The sequence below is a fragment of the Salmo trutta genome, chromosome 3 (assembly GCF_901001165.1).
Source record: "Salmo trutta chromosome 3, fSalTru1.1, whole genome shotgun sequence".
NCBI lineage: Eukaryota > Metazoa > Chordata > Actinopteri > Salmoniformes > Salmonidae > Salmo > Salmo trutta.
In genome coordinates this window covers 71253144-71276612 of record NC_042959.1, presented here as the reverse complement: position 1 = coordinate 71276612, position 23469 = coordinate 71253144, and the positions used below count along the sequence as shown (strand labels likewise).

The following is a 23469-nucleotide window of genomic DNA, read 5'->3' as shown; positions in this document are numbered from 1 at the left end:
TCAGATTAGAATCACAAACACTACCATTATTTGTTGTTATCCCCCAGACATAAGTCTGTTTGGAATGGATGTTTTCATTAGATCTCAGTCAGCTTTCAAAGTCATTTAGGTCATTGAAGTAGTTTGAGGAAATGTTTTGATGTCAGTCAACTCTCAAGAGACAGACAGCACCGTATTTCCTGCAGCTGTTCTGTTGGCCTGATGTTTGGTGTTCTGATGTTACCCTCCCTTCCCAGATCTTCAAGGAGCAGCTCAACACCCGCATCGTGCTGGTTGCCATGGAGACGTGGGCGGCTGACAACCGGTTCAACATCGATGACGACCCCATGGTGACCTTGAGGGAGTTCATGAAGTACAGACGAGACTTCATCAAGGAGAAGTGTGACTCCGTGCATCTTTTCTCGTAAGCCTGTCTGTCTCTGTGTGGGGTGGAGGAGAGGGGTGGTATGGGTTCTGTCTGTCTCTGTGTGGGGTGGGGGAGAGGGGGTGGTATGGGTTCTGTCTGTCTCTGTGTGGGGTGGAGGAGAGGGGTGGTATGGGTTCTGTCTGTCTCTGTGTGGGGTGGGGGAGAGGGGGTGGTATGGGTTCTGTCTGTCTCTGTGTGGGGTGGGGGAGAGGGGTGGTATGGGTTCTGTCTGTCTCTGTTTGGGGTGGGGGAGAGGGGGTGGTATGGGTTCTGTCTGTCTCTGTGTGGGGTGGGGGAGAGGGGGTGGTATGGGTTCTGTCTGTCTCTGTGTGGGGTGGGGGAGAGGGGGTGGTATGGGTTCTGTCTGTCTCTGTGTGGGGTGGGGGAGAGGGGTGGTATGGGTTCTGTCTGTCTCTGTGTGGGGGGGGGAGGGGGTGGTATGGGTTCTGTCTGTCTCTGTGTGGGGTGAGGGAGAGGGGGTGGTATGGGTTCTGTCTATCTCTGTGTGGGGTGGGGGAGAGGGGGTGGTATGGGTTCAGTCTATCTCTGTGTGGGGTGGGGGAGAGGGGTGGTATGGGTTCTGTCTATCTCTGTGTGGGGTGGGGGAGAGGGGGTGGTATGGGTTCTGTCTGTCTCTGTGTGGGGTGGGGGAGAGGGGGTGGTGTGGGTTCTGTCTGTCTCTGTGTGGGGTGGGGGAGAGGGGGTGGTATGGGTCTCTGTATGGGGTGGGGGAGAGAGGGGGGTATGGGTTTTGTCTGTCTCTGTGTGGAGAGGGGGTGGTATGGGATCTGTCTGTCTCTGTGTGGGGTGGAGGAGAGGGGGTGGTATGGGTTCTGTCTGTCTCTGTGTGGGGTGGGGGAGAGGGGGTGGTGTGGGTTCTGTCTGTCTCTGTGTGGGGTGAGGGAGAGGGGGTGGTATGGGTTCTGTCTGTCTCTGTGTGGGGTGGGGGAGAGGGGGTGGTATGGGTTCTGTCTGTCTCTGTGTGGGGTGGGGGAGAGGGGGTGGTATGGGTTCTGTCTGTCTCTGTTTGGGGTGGGGGAGAGGGGGTGGTTTGGGTTCTGTCTGTCTCTGTTTGGGGTGGGGGAGAGGGGGTGGTATGGGTTCTGTCTGTCTCTGTGTGGGGTGGGGGAGAGGGGGTGGTGTGGGTTCTGTCTGTTTCTGTGTGGGGTGAGGGAGAGGGGGTGGTATGGGTTCTGTCTGTCTCTGTGTGGGGTGGGGGAGAGGGGGTGGTATGGGTTCTGTCTGTCTCTGTGTGGGGTGGGGGAGAGGGGGTGGTATGGGTTCTGTCTGTCTCTGTGTGGGGTGGGGGAGAGGGGGTGGTATGGGTTCTGTCTGTCTCTGTGTGGGGTGGAGGAGAGGGGGTGGTATGGGTTCTGTCTGTCTCTGTGTGGGGGGGGGGTATGGGTTCTGTCTGTCTCTGTGTGGGGTGGAGGAGAGGGGGTGGTATGGGTTCAGTCTATCTCTGTGTGGGGTGGGGGAGAGGGGGTGGTATGGGTTCAGTCTATCTCTGTGTGGGGTGGGGGAGAGGGGGTGGTATGGGTTCTGTCTATCTCTGTGTGGGGTGGGGGAGAGGGGTGGTATGGGTTCTGTCTGTCTCTGTGTGGGGTGGGGGAGAGGGGGTGGTATGGGTTCTGTCTGTCTCTGTGTGGGGTGGGGGAGAGGGGGTGGTATGGGTTCTGTCTGTCTCTGTGTGGGGTGGGGGAGAGGGGGTGGTATGGGTTCTGTCTGTCTCTGTGTGGGGTGGGGGAGAGGGGGTGGTATGGGTTCAGTCTATCTCTGTGTGGGGTGGGGGAGAGGGGGTGGTATGGGTTCAGTCTATCTCTGTGTGGGGTGGGGGAGAGGGGGGTGGTATGGGTTCTGTCTGTCTCTGTGTGGGGTGGGGGGAGAGGGGGTGGTATGGGTTCAGTCTATCTCTGTGTGGGGTGGGGGAGAGGGGGTGGTATGGGTTCTGTCTATCTCTGTGTGGGGTGGGGGAGAGGGGGTGGTATGGGTTCAGTCTATCTCTGTGTGGGGGGGGGGGAGAGGGGGTGGTATGGGTTCTGTCTGTCTCTGTGTGGGGTGGGGGAGAGGGGGTGGTATGGGTTCTGTCTGTCTCTGTGTGGGGTGGGGGAGAGGGGGTGGTATGGGTTCTGTCTGTCTCTGTGTGGGGTGGGGGAGAGGGGGTGGTATGGGTTCTGTCTGTCTCTGTGTGGGGTGGGGGAGAGGGGGTGGTATGGGTTCTGTCTGTCTCTGTGTGGGGTGGGGGAGAGGGGGTGGTATGGGTTCTGTCTGTCTCTATGTGGGTGGGGGAGAGGGGGTGGTATGGGTTCTGTCTGTCTCTGTGTGGGGTGGGGGAGAGGGGGTGGTATGGGTTCTGTCTGTCTCTGTGTGGGGTGGGGGAGAGGGGGTGGTATGGGTTCTGTCTGTCTCTGTGTGGGGTGGGGGAGAGGGGGTGGTATGGGTTCTGTCTGTCTCTGTGTGGGGTGGGGGAGAGGGGGTGGTATGGGTTCTGTCTGTCTCTGTGTGGGGTGGGGGAGAGGGGGTGGTATGGGTTCAGTCTATCTCTGTGTGGGGGGGGGGGGGGAGAGGGGGTGGTATGGGTTCTGTCTGTCTCTGTGTGGGGTGGGGGAGAGGGGGGTGGTATGGGTTCTGTCTGTCTCTGTGTGGGGTGGGGGAGAGGGGGTGGTATGGGTTCTGTCTGTCTCTGTGTGGGGTGGGGGAGAGGGGGGGGGTATGGGTTCTGTCTGTCTCTGTGTGGGGTGGGGGAGAGGGGGTGGTATGGGTTCTGTCTGTCTCTGTGTGGGGTGGGGGAGAGGGGGTGGTATGGTTCTGTCTGTCTCTATGTGGGGTGGGGGAGAGGGGGTGGTATGGGTTCTGTCTGTCTCTGTGTGGGGTGGGGGAGAGGGGGTGGTATGGGTTCTGTCTGTCTCTGTGTGGGGTGGGGGAGAGGGGGTGGTATGGGTTCTGTCTGTCTCTGTGTGGGGTGGGGGAGAGGGGGTGGTATGGGTTCTGTCTGTCTCTGTGTGGGGTGGGGGAGAGGGGGGTGGTATGGGTTCTGTCTGTCTCTGTGTGGGGTGGGGGAGAGGGGGTGGTATGGGTTCAGTCTATCTCTGTGTGGGGTGGAGGAGAGGGGGTGGTATGGGTTCTGTCTGTCTCTGTGTGGGGTGGGGGAGAGGGGGTGGTATGGGTTCTGTCTGTCTCTGTGTGTGTGTGTGGGGGGGGGTCTGATGCATTTTAGTCACTTCAAACCATGCTTCCTGTCAGACTGATTTGTAATAGACTGTCATAGCCCCAAATTAAAAAGTTAACATTGGCTGTTGGTGACATCCTTATTTGACGGGACTAAAAAGTCTGGGAACCCCTGGTTTAGAGATTTAATCACTTCCTCTCTTTTTACCAGAGGGAACCGGTTCCATAGCAGCTGGGGAGGAGCTTCCTATATGGGAGGAGTCTGTTCTCTTACTAAAGGAGGAGGAGTCAATGAGGTAGGCCCCGCTTCAGGATGAAAATGGACCTCGATCAGCATCTCTTTTAGGCACAGTTTAAGAACTTATTCTCTCTCTCTATTCTCTCTCTTTCTTTCTTTTCTCCTCCCTTCCTCTGTCAGTATGGCAAGACAGATGAGATGGCTATAACCCTGGCCCAGTCTCTGGGACAAAACATTGGCATCTTCTCTGACAAGAAGAGGATCCTCAACGGTACAATCCTGTACACTTACACACACACACACACTGGCCACACACACACTGGCCACACACACACACTGGCCACACACACGCACTGGCCACACACGCACTGGCCACACACACGCACTGGCCACACACGCACTGGCCACACACACGCACTGGCCACACACACGCACTGGCCACACACGCACTGGCCACACACACACTGGCCACACACACACACACACACACACTGGCCACACACACACTGGCCACACACACACACACACGCACTGGCCACACACGCACTGGCCACACACACACTGGCCACACACACACTGGCCACACACACACACACACACACACAGGCCACACACACACTGGCCACACAGAGACATGTATGTTGTGTGTTCCACAGGCGAGTGCAAGTGTGATGACCGTTGGTCTGGCTGCATCATGGATGATGTTGGGTAAGTTTCCTCTAAAGTACTTTGTTTCCCAAACAACCCGTCGCACACTGCCACGGCAACAGACCCCATCTCCCGCGGCAATGCCGACATTCCAAACGTGTGTTCCCTCTGTGCGCCTCTGTGTCGCTGTGATGTCATAGTGCGTTAGTCTCTTAGAGAAGAGGGTTGTCACTATCTGACCATGTTAGAAAGGATGGAAGTACTGCACTTTTAACCACTAACCCTAACTCACCATAACCTTACCCCTAACTCTCTCCCTTAAACCTAACCCTCAACCTTAAACCTAACCCTAACCCTGAACCTAACCTTAACTCCGACTAAGAACTAATATCTCATATATTTATTCATCAGTTCTGATGATAATGCCCCCTTTGTCCATCTTAGCCTGGCCAGAAAGTGACTACCGAGAAACATAGACATTTAGACAGAGGAGATAATCTGAATTAGGACAAATAATACATTCACAGTGATTATCTTGTTAGTGTTGACTCAGGGTTAACAATGTCTGGAGCGTTAGAAAATACTTTAGACTGCGGTGTAGTTCAGGAAATATTCCACTAGATGGCAGTAGAGGCTGTTGTTTACTTCAGACATCAGTAACTTCAGTAACATCAGTAACTTCAGTTACTCCAGACATCAGTAACAGAATCCCTGACTGTTTGGCCAGGGATTCATATTAGTAATACTATCTGTGAGTGATTGGTCATTTCCAGAACTGCCACGTGAGGTTCCACCAATCACATTCTATATTCTGAATAATATGTTATACCTCTCTCAGTTAACTGTGGAGCTCTTGTACTGTCCTTGTCAGCCAAATGTTTACCGTTCATTGTGTGTTTCTGTGTGTACACGCTTGCTGCTTTGCAGCTTGTGTGTGTATCTATATGGATGCAACTGTGTGTGAGCGCTGTGTGTGTGTGTGTGTTAGTATGGAGGATGTGTGTCTTTACCCCTCTTCTTTAATACCTCTTGCGTTTCCCCTCAATCCCAAATGGGACAGCAGGTGAGCAGATGCTTGGCTGGAACGCTGCTCGTGCAGTTTGAACCAATCGGCTGCCTGGAAGGGTTGTCAGTCATCTCAACCTTTCCCATTCCATCCAATAGCATTACGGCCTCTGTGGCTCGACGTCCCGCCGTAGCTTCGTCTTCTTCTTCAGATGATGATGATGATGCAGTGTAAAGAAATACAGCTCTGTGGTCTGATCTCAGCTGTATTTATTTATGTTCATTATGTACATATATTTTTCAGATATATTTTCATATATATTTTCAGTTTTGGGCTGATGTCACTCGCTGAGCACTTTTGGAGCAACGGATTGTACTACTATTATACTCATAAGGGATCCCTTTTCCCCTTAAAGCTTTGACAATGAGCCCTACCCATCATGTCGTGTCCATCTAACCGATTGATACAGTCTGCAATGTCATTCCCGTACGAGACCAATATGATTTATCTGCATTAACACTGTACTCAACAGCACTGACCCCTCTTAGGATTCTATCTTTGATATTGTTACCTGACTTTAGCAACCTCTCCGTGGGGTCAGCATGTCACATGTCAAAGGTCAGAAGTTATTGTTTACCCTTTCCCCAGCACATGGCTCTTACCCAGACTCCCTCTCTCTAAGCAGAGGTCAATGGTATTTCAGACACTCGTATTCAATGAGCAAGTATCAGTCACGCCCATGGATGGACTTTTTATTTTCTCTTCTCAGCGCCTGCATGTCTGTTCCTATTAACTAATACTGACCGTTTACTGTGTGGTGGTTCTCTCCTTCAAAAGGGTTGGGGTTCTATCTGGGTTCCTTAATTAGTGTGTGTGTGTATGTGTGTGTGTGTGTGTGTGTGTGTGTGTGAGAACAATTGGGTTGTTAGCCAGCCTGGGGGAGCCATAATGCACTGGATGAATGAGATACTTGTGTTTGTATCACACTGGGTTCTGCTGTGTTAGGTTCTTCATTACTGAGGGTTTTACTATGTTGGGGCTATGTTGGGGCCACCGCCCCACAAATGGGAAATGTTCTTTATCAGTCATCATACAATATCCTCTCTTCATTTAGAGTGTTTAGCGAGAGAGAAGAAGAGACTGAGAGAAACATAGAAAGAAGTAAGGGAGGGTTGATGTATATCTATATTGCCAGTGATTCATTGGAGGTCTCTCTCTCGCTCTCTCTCTATCCCTCTCTCTGTTATTGTGAGCCTTTGTTTGATTCCTAATCAGTATGACTCTCACTACTATTGTAAGTGCTACAATAATCCACACTCAACTCAGCCCCTTGACGTCCACCATTTCCTTTCTCTGGGAAAGCTCCTGTTGGGCCCAGGATTTGCTGCATTGTGTTTACAGCACTAGCTCCCATTAGCCACTCACTAGCATTACTACTCAAAGCGGATACATATTTGCTGTATCATTTAGCAACAGTGCTATGGGGAGACAGGACAACAGCATCTGAGGCTAAGCCCTGATTGCAGGAATGCAGAGCAGCAAGGGGTCAACACTAACAATGACAGACTAACAACAGAAAGACCCCTGACTGAGTGTCAATTGCTTACTAGCAAACCAGGTGCTATTGATTGCTTCAGGGCAAAGGTGGTCTGCAGAAATTGATTAATTTCAAGTCAATCATTTTCTGCAACAAAAGACACCTTTGTCCTTAAGCTATCAATGGGACCTGATTTCTGCCACCACACATCACTGATTGTGCATAGGTTATGATTCACAACCAGAAGCAACAACAAGGACAATAACAATAATGTGACAAATATTATTTCCTCTACTCACCATCAGTCAATATTAATCTTGTATGCCAATGCCATACCGCTACTATCCCTATTCTTTGACCCTGACTTTGACTGTGGTCATCAACAGATAAAAGGTGTGGGTTTGTGTTATTCTATAGATGGTGGGCTGTAAGGGTTTGGATTGAGCTGAAATGGAACTAACTCTTAGAATCAGTCAGAAATGTTAGTCAGTCTTGTTGAACACGTTTTGTGGTGAATGTTTCCTTCCTGTTCATATACGGAAGTGTGTAAGTATATACCACACTACTGGCCTTCTCTCTGTAAGGACAAGGCTAAAGCAACACGAGTGGCACAGTGTGTCTCAGAGGGATGTGTGTTGTTGTTGACGTGCTGCAGTTGTTTCCAGTGTAACTGCGTGACTCTGTGTTTGTGTTGAACAGCTTCTACCTGCCCAAGAGGTTCTCCAACTGCAACGTGGAGGAGTACCACACCTTCCTCCACACTGGTGGTGGAGCCTGTCTCTTCAACAAACCACTAAAGGTACACACGCACAACACACACGCACAACACACACACACCCCTGGAGGGGATAATGAAGAAATTAACTTCAAAGCTTATAAAGCACTTTTCTTAAATTTCACCCAATGCACTTAGATAAACCTAACCAATCTCTTTCTCTCTCTCCTCTCTACTCTCTGTCACTCTCCCCCCTCGCTCTCTGTGACTCCAGCTGGTTGACCCTCCAGAGTGTGGGAATGGTTTGGTGGAGCCAGGGGAGGAGTGTGACTGTGGCAGCCCAGCGGTGAGTAGCTGAGAGTGGACAGACATCGGCCCTAGACACCTCTGGTCCTGGAGAATCTACAGGGAACCTTGATTCATATGCCTTTGTTTAAATGTGTTTGTGTTCCGTCACTAGGAGTGCGAGAGGGAGGGAGAGAAGTGCTGTCAGAAGTGTACACTCACGCAAGGCTCAAAGTGTAGCGACGGACTCTGCTGTAACAACTGTCAGGTACAGGACACAATGCATTTTCACAACACGCATATATGCACATATGCATAATCAATCAATCAGATGTATTTATAAAGCCCTTTTTACATCAGCAAATGTCACAAAGTGCTATACAGAAACCCAGCCTAAAACCCAAACGGCAAGCAATGCAGTTGTAGAAGAACGGTGGCTTGGAAAAACTCCCTAGAAAGGCAGGAACCTAGAGAGGAACCAGGCTCTGAGGGGGTGCCAGTCCTCTTCTGGCTGTGCCAGGTGGAGAGGAACCAGGCTCTGAGGGGGTGCCAGTCCTCTTCTGGCTGTGCCGGGTGGAGAGGAACCAAGCTCTGAGGGGGTGCCAGTCCTCTTCTGGCTGTGCCGGGTGGAGAGGAACCAGGCTCTGAGGGGGTGCCAGTCCTCTTCTGGCTGTGCCAGGTGGAGAGGAACAAGGCTCTGAGGGGGTACCAGTCCTCTTCTGGCTGTGCCAGGTGGAGAGGAACCAGGCTCTGAGGGGGTGCCAGTCCTCTGCTGGCTGTGCCAGGTGGAGAGGAACAAGGCTCTGAGGGGGTACCAGTCCTCTTCTGGCTGTGCCAGGTGGAGAGGAACCAGGCTCTGAGAGGGTGCCAGTCCTCTTCTGACTGTGCCAGGTGGAGAGGAACCAGGCTCTGAGGGGGTGCCAGTCCTCTTCTGACTGCCGGGTGGAGAGGAACCAGGCTCTGAGGGTGCCAGTCCTCTTCTGGCTGTGCCAGGTGGAGAGGAATCAGGCTCTGAGGGGGTGCCAGTCCTCTTCTGGCTGTGCCAGGTGGAGAGGAACCAGGCTCTGAGAGGGTGCCAGTCCTCTTCTGACTGTGCCAGGTGGAGAGGAACCAGGCTCTGAGGGGGTGCCAGTCCTCTTCTGACTGCCGGGTGGAGAGGAACCAGGCTCTGAGGGTGCCAGTCCTCTTCTGGCTGTGCCAGGTGGAGAGGAACCAGGCTCTGAGGGGGTGTCAGTCCTCTTCTGGCTGTGCCGGATGGAGATTATAAGAGTGCATGGCCATTAAGACCAGATTGTTCTTCAAGATGTTTCAACGTTCATAGCTGACCAGCAGGGTCAAATAATAATTACAGTGGTTAGTCTGTGCAACAGGTCAGTACCTCAGGAGTAAATGTCATACACCCACTGACATGCTTTGACCTGTGTTGTGTTGTGTGTGGGCAGATGGAGTTTATGGGCGTGGTGTGTAGGGAGGCAGTGAATGACTGTGATATTCCAGAGAACTGCACTGGTAACTCCAGCCAGTGTCCCCCGAACGTACACAAGATGGACGGCTACTCATGTGAAAAGGAACAGGTAAGAGATATGAAGAATAATCAGAGTGGACCAGTTGGTGTGTACAGGTGTGTGTTTGTGTTCTAAGTGTACCATTCCTCTGTGTCCAGGGTCGTTGCTTTAACGGGAGGTGCAAGACCAAAGACAGACAGTGCAAGTACCTGTGGGGAGAGAGTGAGTAACATTACTGTTTTTGATTCAATCACTGATGAAAACGTTTTTATGTCGACCTCAATGACATTCAATGCAGGGTTATTTATGTAGGTTGTGACATCATCCCTGTTCATTGTTTGATTTTTCAGAGGCGACCGCTGCTGACAAGTTCTGTTATGAGAAGTTGAATATCGAGGGGACAGAGAAGGGGAACTGTGGGAAGGACAAAGACACATGGGTCCAATGCAACAAGCAGTAAGGACATTTGTTTGTGTCACAGTTCTGTTATGCTTGAATACAATGACATGCCATCGCACTGTACTTTTATCCTTGAACATAACATGTGTCCAGCAAAGTTTAGGTAAGTAACGGAACCTGAACTTAGAGAGAAGGTTCATCACTACTTCCTGTGTGTTTCAGAGACGTGCATTGTGGGTACCTGCTATGTTCCAACATATCGCCGGCCCCCCGACTAGGAGAGTTGCAGGGGGGACTGACGTCCTTTTCTGTTGCACAGCACAGCGCCTCGCTGGACTGCAGGTACACACACACACACACACACACACACACACACACACACACACACACACACACACCACTCAGCCTAGTGTGACTCAGTCAGAGGTCATCAGACTCTGATTCATTCAGCGCATTATGGTTCTCCTTGGGTTGCTAAGGAATTACAGTCCATTCATAGATATTTACACACACTGATTGATAAAGCGACCTCCTTATATTTACGTCACTAAACACAATTGCTATTTAGCGGAACAAAATTCCTATTATGTGGACCCATTTATCTATAATTGTACTGTAATTATCATGAACACACACAATGCAATTTGTCTCAACTGATGATGGATTTATTTATTTAATCATTCAAAAGACATATATATATATATATATATATATATATATATATATATATATTTATATATATATATATATATATATAGCCAAGAACAAGCAGTCCATGCATTAAAAACCTAGCAAGGATAACACAATAAAGTCTTAGCTTATTTAATAATAGGACATAAGAAATGCCACGAATTTGAAGAAACATAGAAAAACGGATTTAATTGTTTCTGGTAAAATAATGAAAGATTAGAAAGAAGAAACAGTATTTGACATATGGTCCATTGTGGATGATGCAGGCCTCCAGATCACATACAGAATAATGTCTCTATCTCTCTCTCTGATGATGTAGGCCTCCAGATCACATACAGAATAATGTCTCTATCTCTCTCTCTGACGATGCAGGCCTCCAGAGCACATACAGAATAATGTCTCTATCTCTCTCTCTGACGATGCAGGCCTCCAGAGCACATACAGAATAATGCCTCTAGCTCTCTCTCTGATGATGCAGGCCTCCAGAGCACATACAGAATAATGCCTCTATCTCTCTCTCTGATGATGCAGGCCTCCAGAGCACATACAGAATAATGCCTCTATCTCTCTCTCTGACGATGCAGGCCTCCAGAGCACATACAGAATAATGCCTTTAGCTCTCTCTCTGACAATGCAGGCCTCCAGAGCACATACAGAATAATGTCTCTAGCTCTCTCTCTGACGATGCAGGCCTCCAGAGCACATACAGAATAATGTCTCTATCTCTCTCTCTGACGATGCAGGCCTCCAGAGCACATACAGAATAATGCCTCTAGCTCTCTCTCTGACGATGCAGGCCTCCAGAGCACATACAGAATAATGCCTCTAGCTCTCTTTTTGTGACTTCAATTCTATACTTTTATGTCCCTGTGTTACTTCTATATGAATGGATCCTCTGACTGTGTTGTGTTGTGTGCTGTATGTCAGTGGGGGTCACGTGATGATAGACGGGGACAGTGACCTGGGCTATGTGGAGGATGGGACAGCCTGTGGGACAGAGAGGGTCTGCTTCAACCACAAGTGTCTGCCCCTTCAGGAGTTCAACTTCAGCACCTGCCCTGGAACCACCGAGAAGACCATCTGTTCTGGACACGGGGTACGGATACACACACACAAACGCACAAACACACACATGCATGCACACCCACTTTCTCTCTCCTCCTCCAACCTTTCAGCTCCTAATAACATATTGTTTGGTGGGTGTGCCTGCATGCTTGTGTATGTGTGTGTTGCAGATTTGCAGTAACGAGCTGAAGTGTGTGTGTCACTTGGGTTGGACTGGAGACGATTGTAACTCTACGTCTCCTCTCAGCTACCTGGTGGTTGGACCCACCGCCTCTGTATCAGGTACAAACAACTCCACACGTCTCCCTATCTCTCTCTCTAACTCTTTCCCTCTCCTCCTATTTACATAAGCTTATAAATGGCTCTCTCTTCCTATCTTTCTCTTCCTCTTGTTCTTCCTCTCTCTCTCTCTCTCTCTCTCTCTCCCTCTCTCTCTCTCTCTCTCTCTCTCTCTCTCTCTCTCTCCTCTCTCTCTCGCTCTCTCTCTCTCTCGCTCTCTCTCTCTCTCTCTCTCTCTCTCTCTCTCTCTCTCTCTCCTCTCTCTCTCTCTCTCTCTCTCTCTCTGTCTCTCTCTCTCTCTCTCTCTCTCTGTCTCTCTCTCTCTGTCTCTCTCTCTCTGTCTCTCTCTCTCTCTCTCTCTCTCTCTCTCTCTCTGTCTCTCTCTGTCTCTGTCTCTGTCTCTGTCTCTCTCTCTCTCTCTCTCTCTCTCTCTCTCTCTCTCTCTCTGTCTCTGTCTCTGTCTCTGTCTCTGTCTCTGTCTCGCTCTTGCTCTTGCTCTTTCCCTCACACTCTCTCTCCCTTTCTATCTCTCTCGCTCTCTCTCTAACTCCTAACTCTTTCCCTCTCCTCCTATTTACACAAACACTCTGTGAGAGGTTTTGGTTCGACATACTTATTTAAGCCTTTATTTTCATCATAAATCATTGCTTCATTCATTGTTTAGTTTAGTTATTTTGCATATAATCGTTATTTTTGGCCTTTCCGTTTGCATCAGTATCTGTTAAAAAAAAAACAGGCACGCCTTTCTGTCTTTCTTTTTGTTTGTTGTTTATTTTCACACACATTCTTTGTCGACAGGCTCATGTCATTGATGGAGTGACGCTGAGGTCAGATCTGAGTTCCTCTTCATTGTGTTTGCCCCTTCTGTGATGTCACTACCTCCTCTTTCTCCCCCTCTCACCCCTTCCCAGTCTCTCTAGCCTGTAGTCAGTCATGTTTTTGCATCCTTCTACGTTCTCCCTCAAAAACATACACATCAATCTTTGCAATCTGTTTCCTCCCCCTCTTTGCTTTCAGATCTCTTCCCTCTGAGTGTGCTGTGTTTTAGTGTACTATTGAAGTGAGGTGTATCACTTGATCACTTCAAAGTGTGTTTCTCCTACAGATTAATCTGGAAACAACTATAATACAGTTTGTTATTAAAGTGCTCTCTCTCTCTCTCCCCCCTCTCTCTTTCTCTCTCTCTCTGTCTCTCTCTCTCCCCCCTCTCTCTTTCTCTCTCTCTCTCTCTCTCTCTCTCTCTTTCTCTCTATCTCTCCCTCTCTCTCTCTCTCTCCCCCCTCTCTCTTTCTCTCTCTCTCTCTCTCTCTCTCTCTCTCTCTCTCTCTCTCTCTTTCTCTCTATCTCTCCCTCTCTCTCTCTCTCTCCCCCCTCTCTCTCTCTCTCCCCCCTCTCTCTCTCTCTCTCCCCCCCTCTCTCTTTCTCTCCCCCCCTCCCCTCTCAGGTATCACCAGTACTAACATCATCATTGGGGCCATCGCTGGCTCCATTCTGTTTCTGGCTCTCATCCTGGCCATCACCGCCTGGGGATACAAGTGAGTACAGCTGGACCTCAGCTCTAGACCTGGGATAGCTGACTAGTTAGGATTAGGAACTGGTTTGGGATCCTGTCATTGGTCAGTGTGTCTGACGTGACTGTCCTTCTTCGCTAACAGGAGCTACAGAAAGCGGTGCTACGTTGAGTCAGAGGTTCACAGAAGATTCTGCAGGTTTGTCATCCTTATTCTTTCCCATTTACATTTTTGTCATTTAGCAGCGCGACTTACAATTCCACATTTTCTATAACATTCATTAGTTGTTGATCTATTTATGTGTTGGTCAATTTATTGATGTGTTTGTGAAATCACATCTATGTCAGGACAGTGTTCCGATGTCTAATGTTTGTTGGCGTTTCTCAGGCAAATGCCTCCGGGTGACTATGTGAAGAAACCCGGGGATGCAGACTCGTTCTACAGTGACCTGGCCCCTGGGGTTAGCACCAACTCAGGCTGTAGCTCCAAGAAGAGGTCTGGCTGTCTGTCTAACCTGCAGATATACACGCTCTCTTTCCCCCCCTCCATCGCCTCCATCTCACAAAACATCTCTCTGTTTGCATTCAGGTGTGACATCATCTCACTGCCATCGCAAACGTCTCTGTGTGTGTGTGTGTGTGTGTGTGTGTGTGTGTGTGTGTGTGTGTGTGTGTGTGGTGAGGGGGTTTCTTATTTTGTGTGTGTCGAGGGTATCTTGTCTTGTTCGCAATATGTGTAGTTGGTTGTGTAGTGTTGGTTGCAATATGCCTCTTTCTGCACATTCTTCTCATCATGTTGTCATGGTATCACTCCCTGTTGTCATGGTATCGCTCTCTGTCATCATGCTATCGTTCACAGTCGTCATGGTGTGGTAGTCTGTTCTCATGGAATGTAGCATCAGTCTCCTTCCTCTCCTCCTCCTACGTTGAGCTGTCTGTCCGTTCTCTACTGTAGACAAAGGAAAATAATATAATAATAATAATGTACAGTCGTGCGTGCATACATTTTACGTATGGGTGGTCCCAGAAATCAAACCGACTTAACAGATGTTGTAAATCTGGGCTCCCGAGTGGCGCAGCGGTCTAAGGCACTGCATCTCAGTGCTTGAGGCGTCACTACAGACACCCTGGTTCGATTGGGAGTCCCATAGGGCGGTGCACAATTGGCCCAGCGTCGTCCGGGTTTGGCCGGTGTAGGCCGTCATTGTAAATAAGAATTTGTTCTTTACTGACTTACCTAGTTAAAGGTTAAATAAAAAAGTATGGGGATCAGGTTGTCAGTAATGATGATGGTGATGATAATGGTTATCACTGTTTCACAAGGAAATATAACTCTGTGTGTGAAGGTCTAACGGTCTGTCCCACTCGTGGAGCGAGCGAATCCCTGACGCCAAACACATCTCTGACATTTGTGAGAACGGACGACCCAGGAGCAACTCATGGCAAGGTAAATACACACACACACACACACACACACACACACACACACACACACACACACACACACACAGAGTTATATTTCCCTGTGCTAACCGTGTATTACTGTGTCCTTCCTCTGTAGGAAATCTGAGTGGAAATCGCAAGAAGTCGAAAGGGAAGAAGTTCCGTCCTCGCTCCAACTCTACAGAGTAAGTCACCATGTTCCTGGATGGACTTCCACATGGCTCAGGGATTGTATTTACACCCATCCAGTCACTATAGAAATCAGCTCAAATAGCAGCAAGCCAAGAGGTTCTGTATGGTGAAATAGACTAATACAAATTGTGGGGTACTTGTAGAATCTGTGAATCCAGCATTTCACAAGAACTTTATAAGAAAGTGTATTATTGAGTTACATTGACTATTACCAGATTTTGTTACCTCAGAGACGCCATGGTTCTAGAATGTTGTACTGCACTGTTCTATAAAGATAAATGGCATTGTAGAGTGCATGTGGGACTTAATGGCAGTCACTATGGCCATGCTTGAACGGACAAATGCTATTTGTTTTTATCTAGGGGTTAGTGTTATGGGTGAGGGTAAATGTAAAGGTTAAATGTTAAGGTCAGGGCTATTGCTTATAAAGATGACATTTGTGAAACCATACTTCTGTCCTTTCTAGCATGGCCACTCAAAAACAACTGCACACACTCCCCGATGAATGAACACAATTAACGCCTTGTTGACCTTTCCGCCTCGTTGACCTTTCAGCCTTGTTGATCTCCCAGCCTGTTTTTGTTTGTTTGTTTGTTTGTTTCTTGGTTTTGGCACCTGAGGTCATTTGCAGAGTAACTGTTCTTGTTTGAAAGCATGGAAGTGAATGAGGAGAATTTAACTGCTTGGACCGATTTGTGACACCTGGCCAAAATGCAAATGACCATCTTACTAAAACACACATTCATCTAGTCATCTTGTCTTCCACTCACTTGCATCTTGGTGGTGTGTGTTCAGAATGTCTTTGGTCTGCTCTGCTCTCCTAAAATATCTCCTCTTCCTCCCTCGTCCTCTTTCTCCTTCTTCCTCATCTCCATCCTCCCTCTCATCCTCTTTTTCCTCCTGTTTCCTCTTCTCCTTTCCTCCTCCCTTCTCGGTGTGTCTATCAATCCCCACTCCTCAGGTATTTAACCCCTCGCTTCCAAACAGAGCATTATGATGTAACTAAGTGGGTAGAAGATGTGAATAAAATCACTGAAGGACCCTACCTTAGGTATTACCTCAGATCATCTCCTATTCCTCAACAACCCCTACCCCCCTCTTTTAACTCCCCTTTGGCTTGGTCTGTTGATTTGGGTTCAATTTGGCCAGGGGAGGTAGGGAAGGGTTATACCAGTGGTTCCCAAATGGGGGTCAGTTCCCTTTATCACAGATAAAGAGCAGATTGATTGGTAGTTCTGGTGATGATGTCAGAGCTTTGATTGACAGCTCTTTGTCCTCTTGTGTCTTTATACTCCCATGAATCATTGCTTTTAGCGTACGATGGTTCCTTCTAGGATGTAGGATGGTTGGATGTATCAATAGCTGCTGAACTTTTACAACAGTTTTACATTTTGTTGAGTATTGAGTAACATAATTGTTTTGCTTTATTTGTAATGACACCAAAAAGGAAGTCATTAGAAATAATCTCTATTACTAGTCTATTTCTTTATTTCCCTCCGTTGCTCTTGCCATCTTCTCTCTCTTTATCTCTGCATGTTCAGTGTTGTGTTTGCTCTGATGTCATCATTGTGCTACACACATGTCTGAGTCCCCTACTGAGTGTCTCTGTGCTCACCGATCTGGTCGGTTCACATTTACCCACCATGACACCATCTCCACTACACCTTCTGGTCCTGGACCAGCCCAGATACGCTCCAACACAGGCACAGGTCTAGTCAAATGAACTGTACTCAGTGGGTGACTGACTGACCTGCCCACTCCCACTCCAGCCACAGCACAGCTGGCCCTGTTGCATTGCTGATGATGGTGCAGCGGTTGATGATGTCATAGGCAGGTCGATGAGAGGTAGAGGTGACTGTTCCCAGACCAGGGCTGTTCAGGCTGGTCTACTCTGGCACAGGCAGATGCTTCCCCTAAACACAGCTCTAGGGTCAAATTATCATACCCCCAATCTGAACCTTAACCGTTAGGGTCATGAAAAAATGTCTACCTTGGTGTTTAAGGGCAACTTCTGCCTGTTCCGGGCAGATCAGTAAGAATGATGATGTGACCGTCTATAGTGAGGTAATTTCCTGTCTCTTTCAGGACGCTCTCCCCGGCGAAGTCGCCCACCTCCTCCACGGGGTCCATTGCGTCCAGCCGGAGGTACCCTTACCCCATGCCCCCCCTCCCCGACGACCAGAGGAAGGCCAACAGGCAGAGTGCCAGGGTAAACTACTATAATAACACAGTACATAGCACATACTGCACATAACATCTCATACGTAACATATACTGCACATAACATCTCATACGTAACATATACTGCACATAACATCTCATACGTAACATATACTGCACATAACATCTCATACGTAACATATACTGCACATAACATCTCATACGTAACATATACTGCACATAACATCTCATACGTAACATATACTCTACATAACGTCTCATATGTAACATATACTGTACATAACATCTCATATGTAACATATACTGCACATAACATCTCATATGTAACATATACTGCACATAACATCTCATACGTAACATATACTGCACATAACATCTCATACGTAACATATACTGTACATAACGTCTCATATGTAACATATACTGCACATAACATCTCATACGTAACATATACTGCACATAACATCTCATACGTAACATATACTGCACATAACATCTCATACGTAACATATACTCTACATAACGTCTCATATGTAACATATACTGCACATAACATCTCATATGTAACATATACTGCACATAACATCTCATACGTAACATATACTGCACATAACATCTCATACGTAACATATACTGCACATAACATCTCATACGTAACATATACTGCACATAACATCTCATACTGTCACGGTTGTCGTACGATGAAGGAGACCAAGGCGCAGCATGTATATCGTTCCACATTTTATTTTAACATTGAAACTATGCAAGACATATAAATAAACAAAACAACAAACCGTGACGAAGAGGTGCAACATATGGTAACAGTGTAGGTTCCGTCCCTCTCTTCGCCCCAACCTGGGCTCGAACCAGGGACCCTTGCACACATCAACAACTGACACCCACGAAGCATCTTTACCCATCGCGCCACAAAAGCCGCGGCCCTTGCAACGCAAGGGGAAACCCTACTTCAAGTCTCAGAGCGAGTGACATCACTGATTGAAACGCTATTAGCGCGCACCACCGCTAACTAACTAGCCATTTCACATCGGTTACACATACACTAACTCAAAACACTCTCCCACAAAACCTAGTGGGAAAAACAACAACTTAAATATGATTCCCAATTAGAGACAACGATGACCAGCTGCCTCTAATTGAAGATCATCCCAAAAAAGAAAAACATAGAAATACAGAAACTAGAACCCCACATAGAAATACATAAACTAGACAAAACCCCCAACATAGAAAAAAGAAACTAGAACCAACGTAGGCATAAATAAACTAGACAAAACCCCCTGTCACGCCCTGACCTACTCTACCATAGAAAATAAAAGCTTTATATGGACAGGACGTGACACATACGTAACATATACTGTACATAACATCTCATATGTAATACATACTGTACATAACGTCTCATACGTAACACATACTGTACATAACGTCTCATACGTAACATATACTGTACATTACATCTCATACGAAACATATACTGTACATAACATCTCATACGTAACATATACTGTACATTACATCTCATACGTAGCATATACTGTACATAACATCTCATACGTAACATATACTGTACATAACATCTCATAGGTAACACATACTGTACATAACGTCTCATACGTAACACATACTGTACATAACGTCTCATACGTAACATATACTGTACATTACATCTCATACGTAACATATACTGTACATAACATCTCATACGTAACATATACTGTACATTACATCTCATACGTAACATATACTGTACATAACGTCTCATACGTAACATATACTGTACATAACGTCTCATATGTAACATATACTGTACATAACGTCTCATACGTAACACATACTGTACATAACGTCTCATACGTAACATATACTGTACATAACGTCTCATATGTAACATACTGTACATTACGTCTCATACGTAACACATACTGTACATATACTGTACATAACGTCTCATATGTAACACATACTGTACATAACGTCTCATACGTAACATATACTGTACATTACATCTCATACGTAACATACTGTACATTACATCTCATACGTAACATATACTGTACATTACATCTCATATGTAACATATACTGTACATAACGTCTCATACGTAACATATACTGTACATAACGTCTCATACGTAACATATACTGCACATAACATCTCATACGTAACATATACTGTACATAACGTCTCATACGTAACATATACTGTACATAACATCTCATACGTAACATATACTGTACATAACATCTCATACGTAACATATACTGTACATAACATCTCATATGTAATACATACTGTACATAACGTCTCATACGTAACATATACTGTACATTACATCTCATACGTAACATATATTGTACATTACGTCTCATACGTAACATATACTGTACATAACGTCCTAGAAAGTAGGTAAATACAGTAGTAGTTCATGACGTGTGTACTATAAATACCCCTATTGCATTGTGGGGTTAGCTGCAGTTAAGGTACTGAAGCCATTATCTAATTATAGTCTTTGTCTCTTCATCTCGTTTCTCTCCCTGCAGCTGTGGGAGACTTCAATATAACACTCCTGTTATCTACTCTGCAAAACTACTTAAGAACTACATTTTCGTCCACTTTTCTATGAATTAAAAAATACAAAGCAAAAACAAAATTGAAACAAAATGACGAAAAAAGTGAGCAACTGGTATGAGCGGAAAAGAGAAGCGGAGGAAGATGAAGAGGAGGAGGGTGTGAGAATGTGTGAGAGTGTGTGCGGGGTCCGTCAGACCTGACCTGCTCAGTAGGGGACGCTACAGGGGCCAGCTGTCATTCCTACACTGACAAGCCAAGACAGAACGAGACAAGACAAGATCCCTTTCAGATCAGCTGGAGATCCACCAGAGATCAGCCCTTCACTCATTGGTGAGGAAAAAGCAAAGCTGTTGTGATGGTAACGGTGCAAACAGAGAGGAGAGGCCTCGTTGGGGATGTCTCCCCCACTCCCAACACCCCAACATCCCCCCAGCTTCCACCACACTCTTCTAGCTCCTCCCTCAAACTGTCCCATCTTACCTTACTCACCTCTCCCCCAACCCCCCTCTAGCCCTGCCCCCATGTAAACTCTCTCCTCTGATTAGTGCTCCTCTCTGTTGAGGGGCGCGGACAGCTATCATATCGGCAGATTTCTTTACCATTTTGAAGCAAGCTGTTAAATTACTGTAGAAAACTCCAACACTGTATGCATGAGAACCCCCTGTTAATCAACTCTTCCTAGTGTCATAAAGAAGAAGAAGTCTGGGACGGACAGCATGTGGGGGATGGTGATGTCATACGTACTCTAGGCCTTTAAGCTTTCTTTACATTATAGGCTTCTTCTATCTCTGTGATCAGCGACTCATTATGTACTGTATCACACATTGTACTAGCCAACTGCCCCTGACATGGACCCTAGACCCTCCCTGTTCTCTTTCTTTCGCCCTGTCAGGTTTTCCTGAAGGATTTGGTTATCGTTGTAAATATGTACAGCTTAAAGGCAGAGTAATGTGTGCTTTTCTTTTTTACTTTCTGAGAGGTGAAAGATGAAGGGATGCTCCCCCTCTTCTCTACTCCTCCTGCTGTGGTTCGTGTTATAGACAGACGGGTTCTCCGTAGGTCTTTGTAGAGACCCCGTACTTGTTTTTTCTGTCTGTTTCTCTCTTTTTATTTCTGGCTGAACTCTCTCTCTTCTCTCTCGTGTGGCTGTGTGAACACTCCAGCTTTCTTTTTCTTCCACAGCAGAATGTACAAACAGTGTTCTATATTTCCCCTTTGTGTCATCCCTTTCTCTGAGTAATGCACACTCAGTCACAGTCCGTCATAATTAAGACAGTAAACTTAAGAATGTCATTGATTTATAACATGAACTGAGCATTTTATCCATTTGGATATTGATAATGATGAATATGATTTGAACTAAGATAGTCCCATGAGCCCTTCCTCGCTACAGAGGGGAGAGAACAAGTGTTTTTTGTAGTTTTAGATGTGATATACATGTTCATTTGGCCATGGTGGTTTAGAGAAATGTCCTGTGACTATAATCATTCCACACTATGGTCTGTATGTACAGCAGGGACAGACTGGCCATCTGGCATTTTGGGCAAATGCAAGATGGGCTTGTCCATTTTTAACACAGTGGGCCTGTCTTACTTGTTTTTGGGTGGTGGGGGGGGGGCAAAATGATAATTATCTTGCTAATAATGGGGGCCTCGAGGAAAGAAATGGGCCGTTGTGTTTAAAATGCCAGAGACGATTTCTGGTCCCAGTCCGCCCCTGGTATACAGTGTGAGACCAGACATAACAGATAGATACAACTGGAACCGACAACCCACTGACATCCAACTGGACGATGTGGGAATAACAATGTGGAAACTGAACATTGTGTCAGATGAACTTGGATTTGGGATTTGTTTGGATAAAATGATTAAAATGTGCATTTTTGCTTCTGTTTTGTTTCCTACTGTAAGTTTGCCCTGCTGTCTGTAAATGATGAAGCGTCCTGTACAGTGCTTGCTGTTTGAGATTTATAAGACCAACAGAATGACAATGGATCTACTAGCTAGCACACTATCACTGTTCTCTAGTAATCTGTCTGTGAGGCTGTAATATGAAATAAGCATGTCATTGAAATACTTTTTCCTTGATTGCCAATTGCTGTTATCTTCTTGGAATTTCATACCACAAACCCCATTCCAGTAGTGAACAGGTTTTCAACATAATCAACCAGGTCTCAAACATTTTCATGAATGACCCGAGGAATCTAGTGGTTTAAATGTGGCTTAAGATTCAGGTTCTTACCTACTCAGAGTAGGATAAAGTGTTCCTAGTCACTGATCCAAGGTCAGTTTTGTATCTTACCCCCCTGATGGTAAATGTTGTGAATTGGGGAGTGGAAAGCTGATCTTAGATCTGTGGCTAAAGGGAAACGTATTTGTACAGAAGTCACAACCCCCATCCTGTAGTTACTGTACTGTCCATATCAGTTAGGCCTGCTGTATGTTAACTGCGTATGCTTAAGTTTAAAATGTGGGCACTGATCGTTTTGATTTTCTACTGTATGCACTATGACTGCATAGATATTAAGATCACCACAATATCACATTAATATTGCTACTGTATGACAAATCTCAAGTATTATTTTTAACTCTTAAGTACCTTTATATGTTCACTTCTCAGTGTTGTGTACAGCTGTTATTCAGACAGACCAACTGCATTCTTGTTCTTCTGTGCGTTGAGTGGAATGGAGATATGATGCGGCCATTTTAGTTTTTTAAAGCACACACTCATCTCGGACCGCTCTGGCATGTGAAGATCTGTACGTGTCTTTTATGGTATGAGCATGGGACGCAGCTATGGCAACATGGGATGCATTATGCTATAGAGATCTGTGTAGGTGAGCTCATGTTGACTAAAGCTCTCATCATCACTCTTGTCTTATTTCAATTACGATATGATTGGCTGGTGCTTAGTAACTTGAGTTTTGACCAAGGGATTCCCTAGGCCATGGTAATATGAAAATAAAGGATCATAATTGTCAAGCAATATTTTAAATATCATACTGTCTTAATTCTGACATCTATGATAATTTACCTGCAGGTCATAGGATTGAGGTATATTAGATGTTAGGATGGTGGCAGGTGGAACCTGTCCAGGTAACAAGATGTAACTTGTCTGATGTGTGTTATCTGTATTAGTGGCTTGACTGACGTAACCCAACCGGACCGCAGAGAAACGTCCAAACGTATGGACAGATTCTTGAATGTATCTATACAACCAAGCACCAACCACCCAGCCGTAGCCTGTGGAGAAGTAGGTTATATCAGGCCTCTGAACGCACCATGCAGTCCCATCCTGCTGCAGTATGCTCCTACTGCGACCTTAACCCTCATATGTACCGCTACAAAATCTATATACAGTGGGTTCCCAAATGATTGACACCCTGCATAAAGATGAGCAATACTGACTGTAAAATAAATAATTCAAATACTGAACTAAATTGTATGTAACAAAAAAAATTGGGAAATTATATTATTTGATCATTTTTGCTCAGAGAAAGATCTACCTCAAAAAGGTAGGGGTCAAAATGATTGAAACGCCAAAGGGTTCTTATAAAGTAGTCAAAAGTTTCATATTCGGTTCCATATTCCTAGCACACAATGACACCAAGCTT

General features: G+C 46.5%; 1 protein-coding gene across 4 annotated transcripts in view; it reads left to right on the top strand.

Annotated features, from left to right (window-relative positions):
• Positions 1–22841, top strand: part of LOC115187145 (disintegrin and metalloproteinase domain-containing protein 22) — a 115381-nt gene extending 92540 nt beyond the window's left edge. For 2 of the 4 annotated variants that reach the window (XM_029746313.1, XM_029746319.1), the window contains 20 exons: positions 237–403; positions 3786–3870; positions 3993–4083; positions 4469–4520; positions 7703–7802; positions 7993–8064; positions 8179–8271; positions 9446–9577; positions 9667–9730; positions 9859–9964; positions 10130–10249; positions 11525–11693; positions 11833–11944; positions 13386–13476; positions 13597–13650; positions 13840–14040; positions 14798–14898; positions 15013–15079; positions 17172–17295; positions 19826–22841. In XM_029746313.1, coding sequence (XP_029602173.1) covers positions 237–403; positions 3786–3870; positions 3993–4083; positions 4469–4520; positions 7703–7802; positions 7993–8064; positions 8179–8271; positions 9446–9577; positions 9667–9730; positions 9859–9964; positions 10130–10249; positions 11525–11693; positions 11833–11944; positions 13386–13476; positions 13597–13650; positions 13840–14040; positions 14798–14898; positions 15013–15079; positions 17172–17295; positions 19826–19846 — 2022 coding nt within the window. In that variant the 3' untranslated portion in view covers positions 19847–22841. Of the gene's footprint in view, positions 1–236; positions 404–3785; positions 3871–3992; positions 4084–4468; positions 4521–7702; positions 7803–7992; positions 8065–8178; positions 8272–9445; positions 9578–9666; positions 9731–9858; positions 9965–10129; positions 10250–11524; positions 11694–11832; positions 11945–13385; positions 13477–13596; positions 13651–13839; positions 14041–14797; positions 14899–15012; positions 15084–17171; positions 17296–19825 lie in introns of those variants that run through there. The other 2 variants (XM_029746314.1, XM_029746316.1) reach the window with 2 other exon arrangements.
• The last annotated feature ends 628 nt before the right edge of the window (positions 22842–23469 follow it).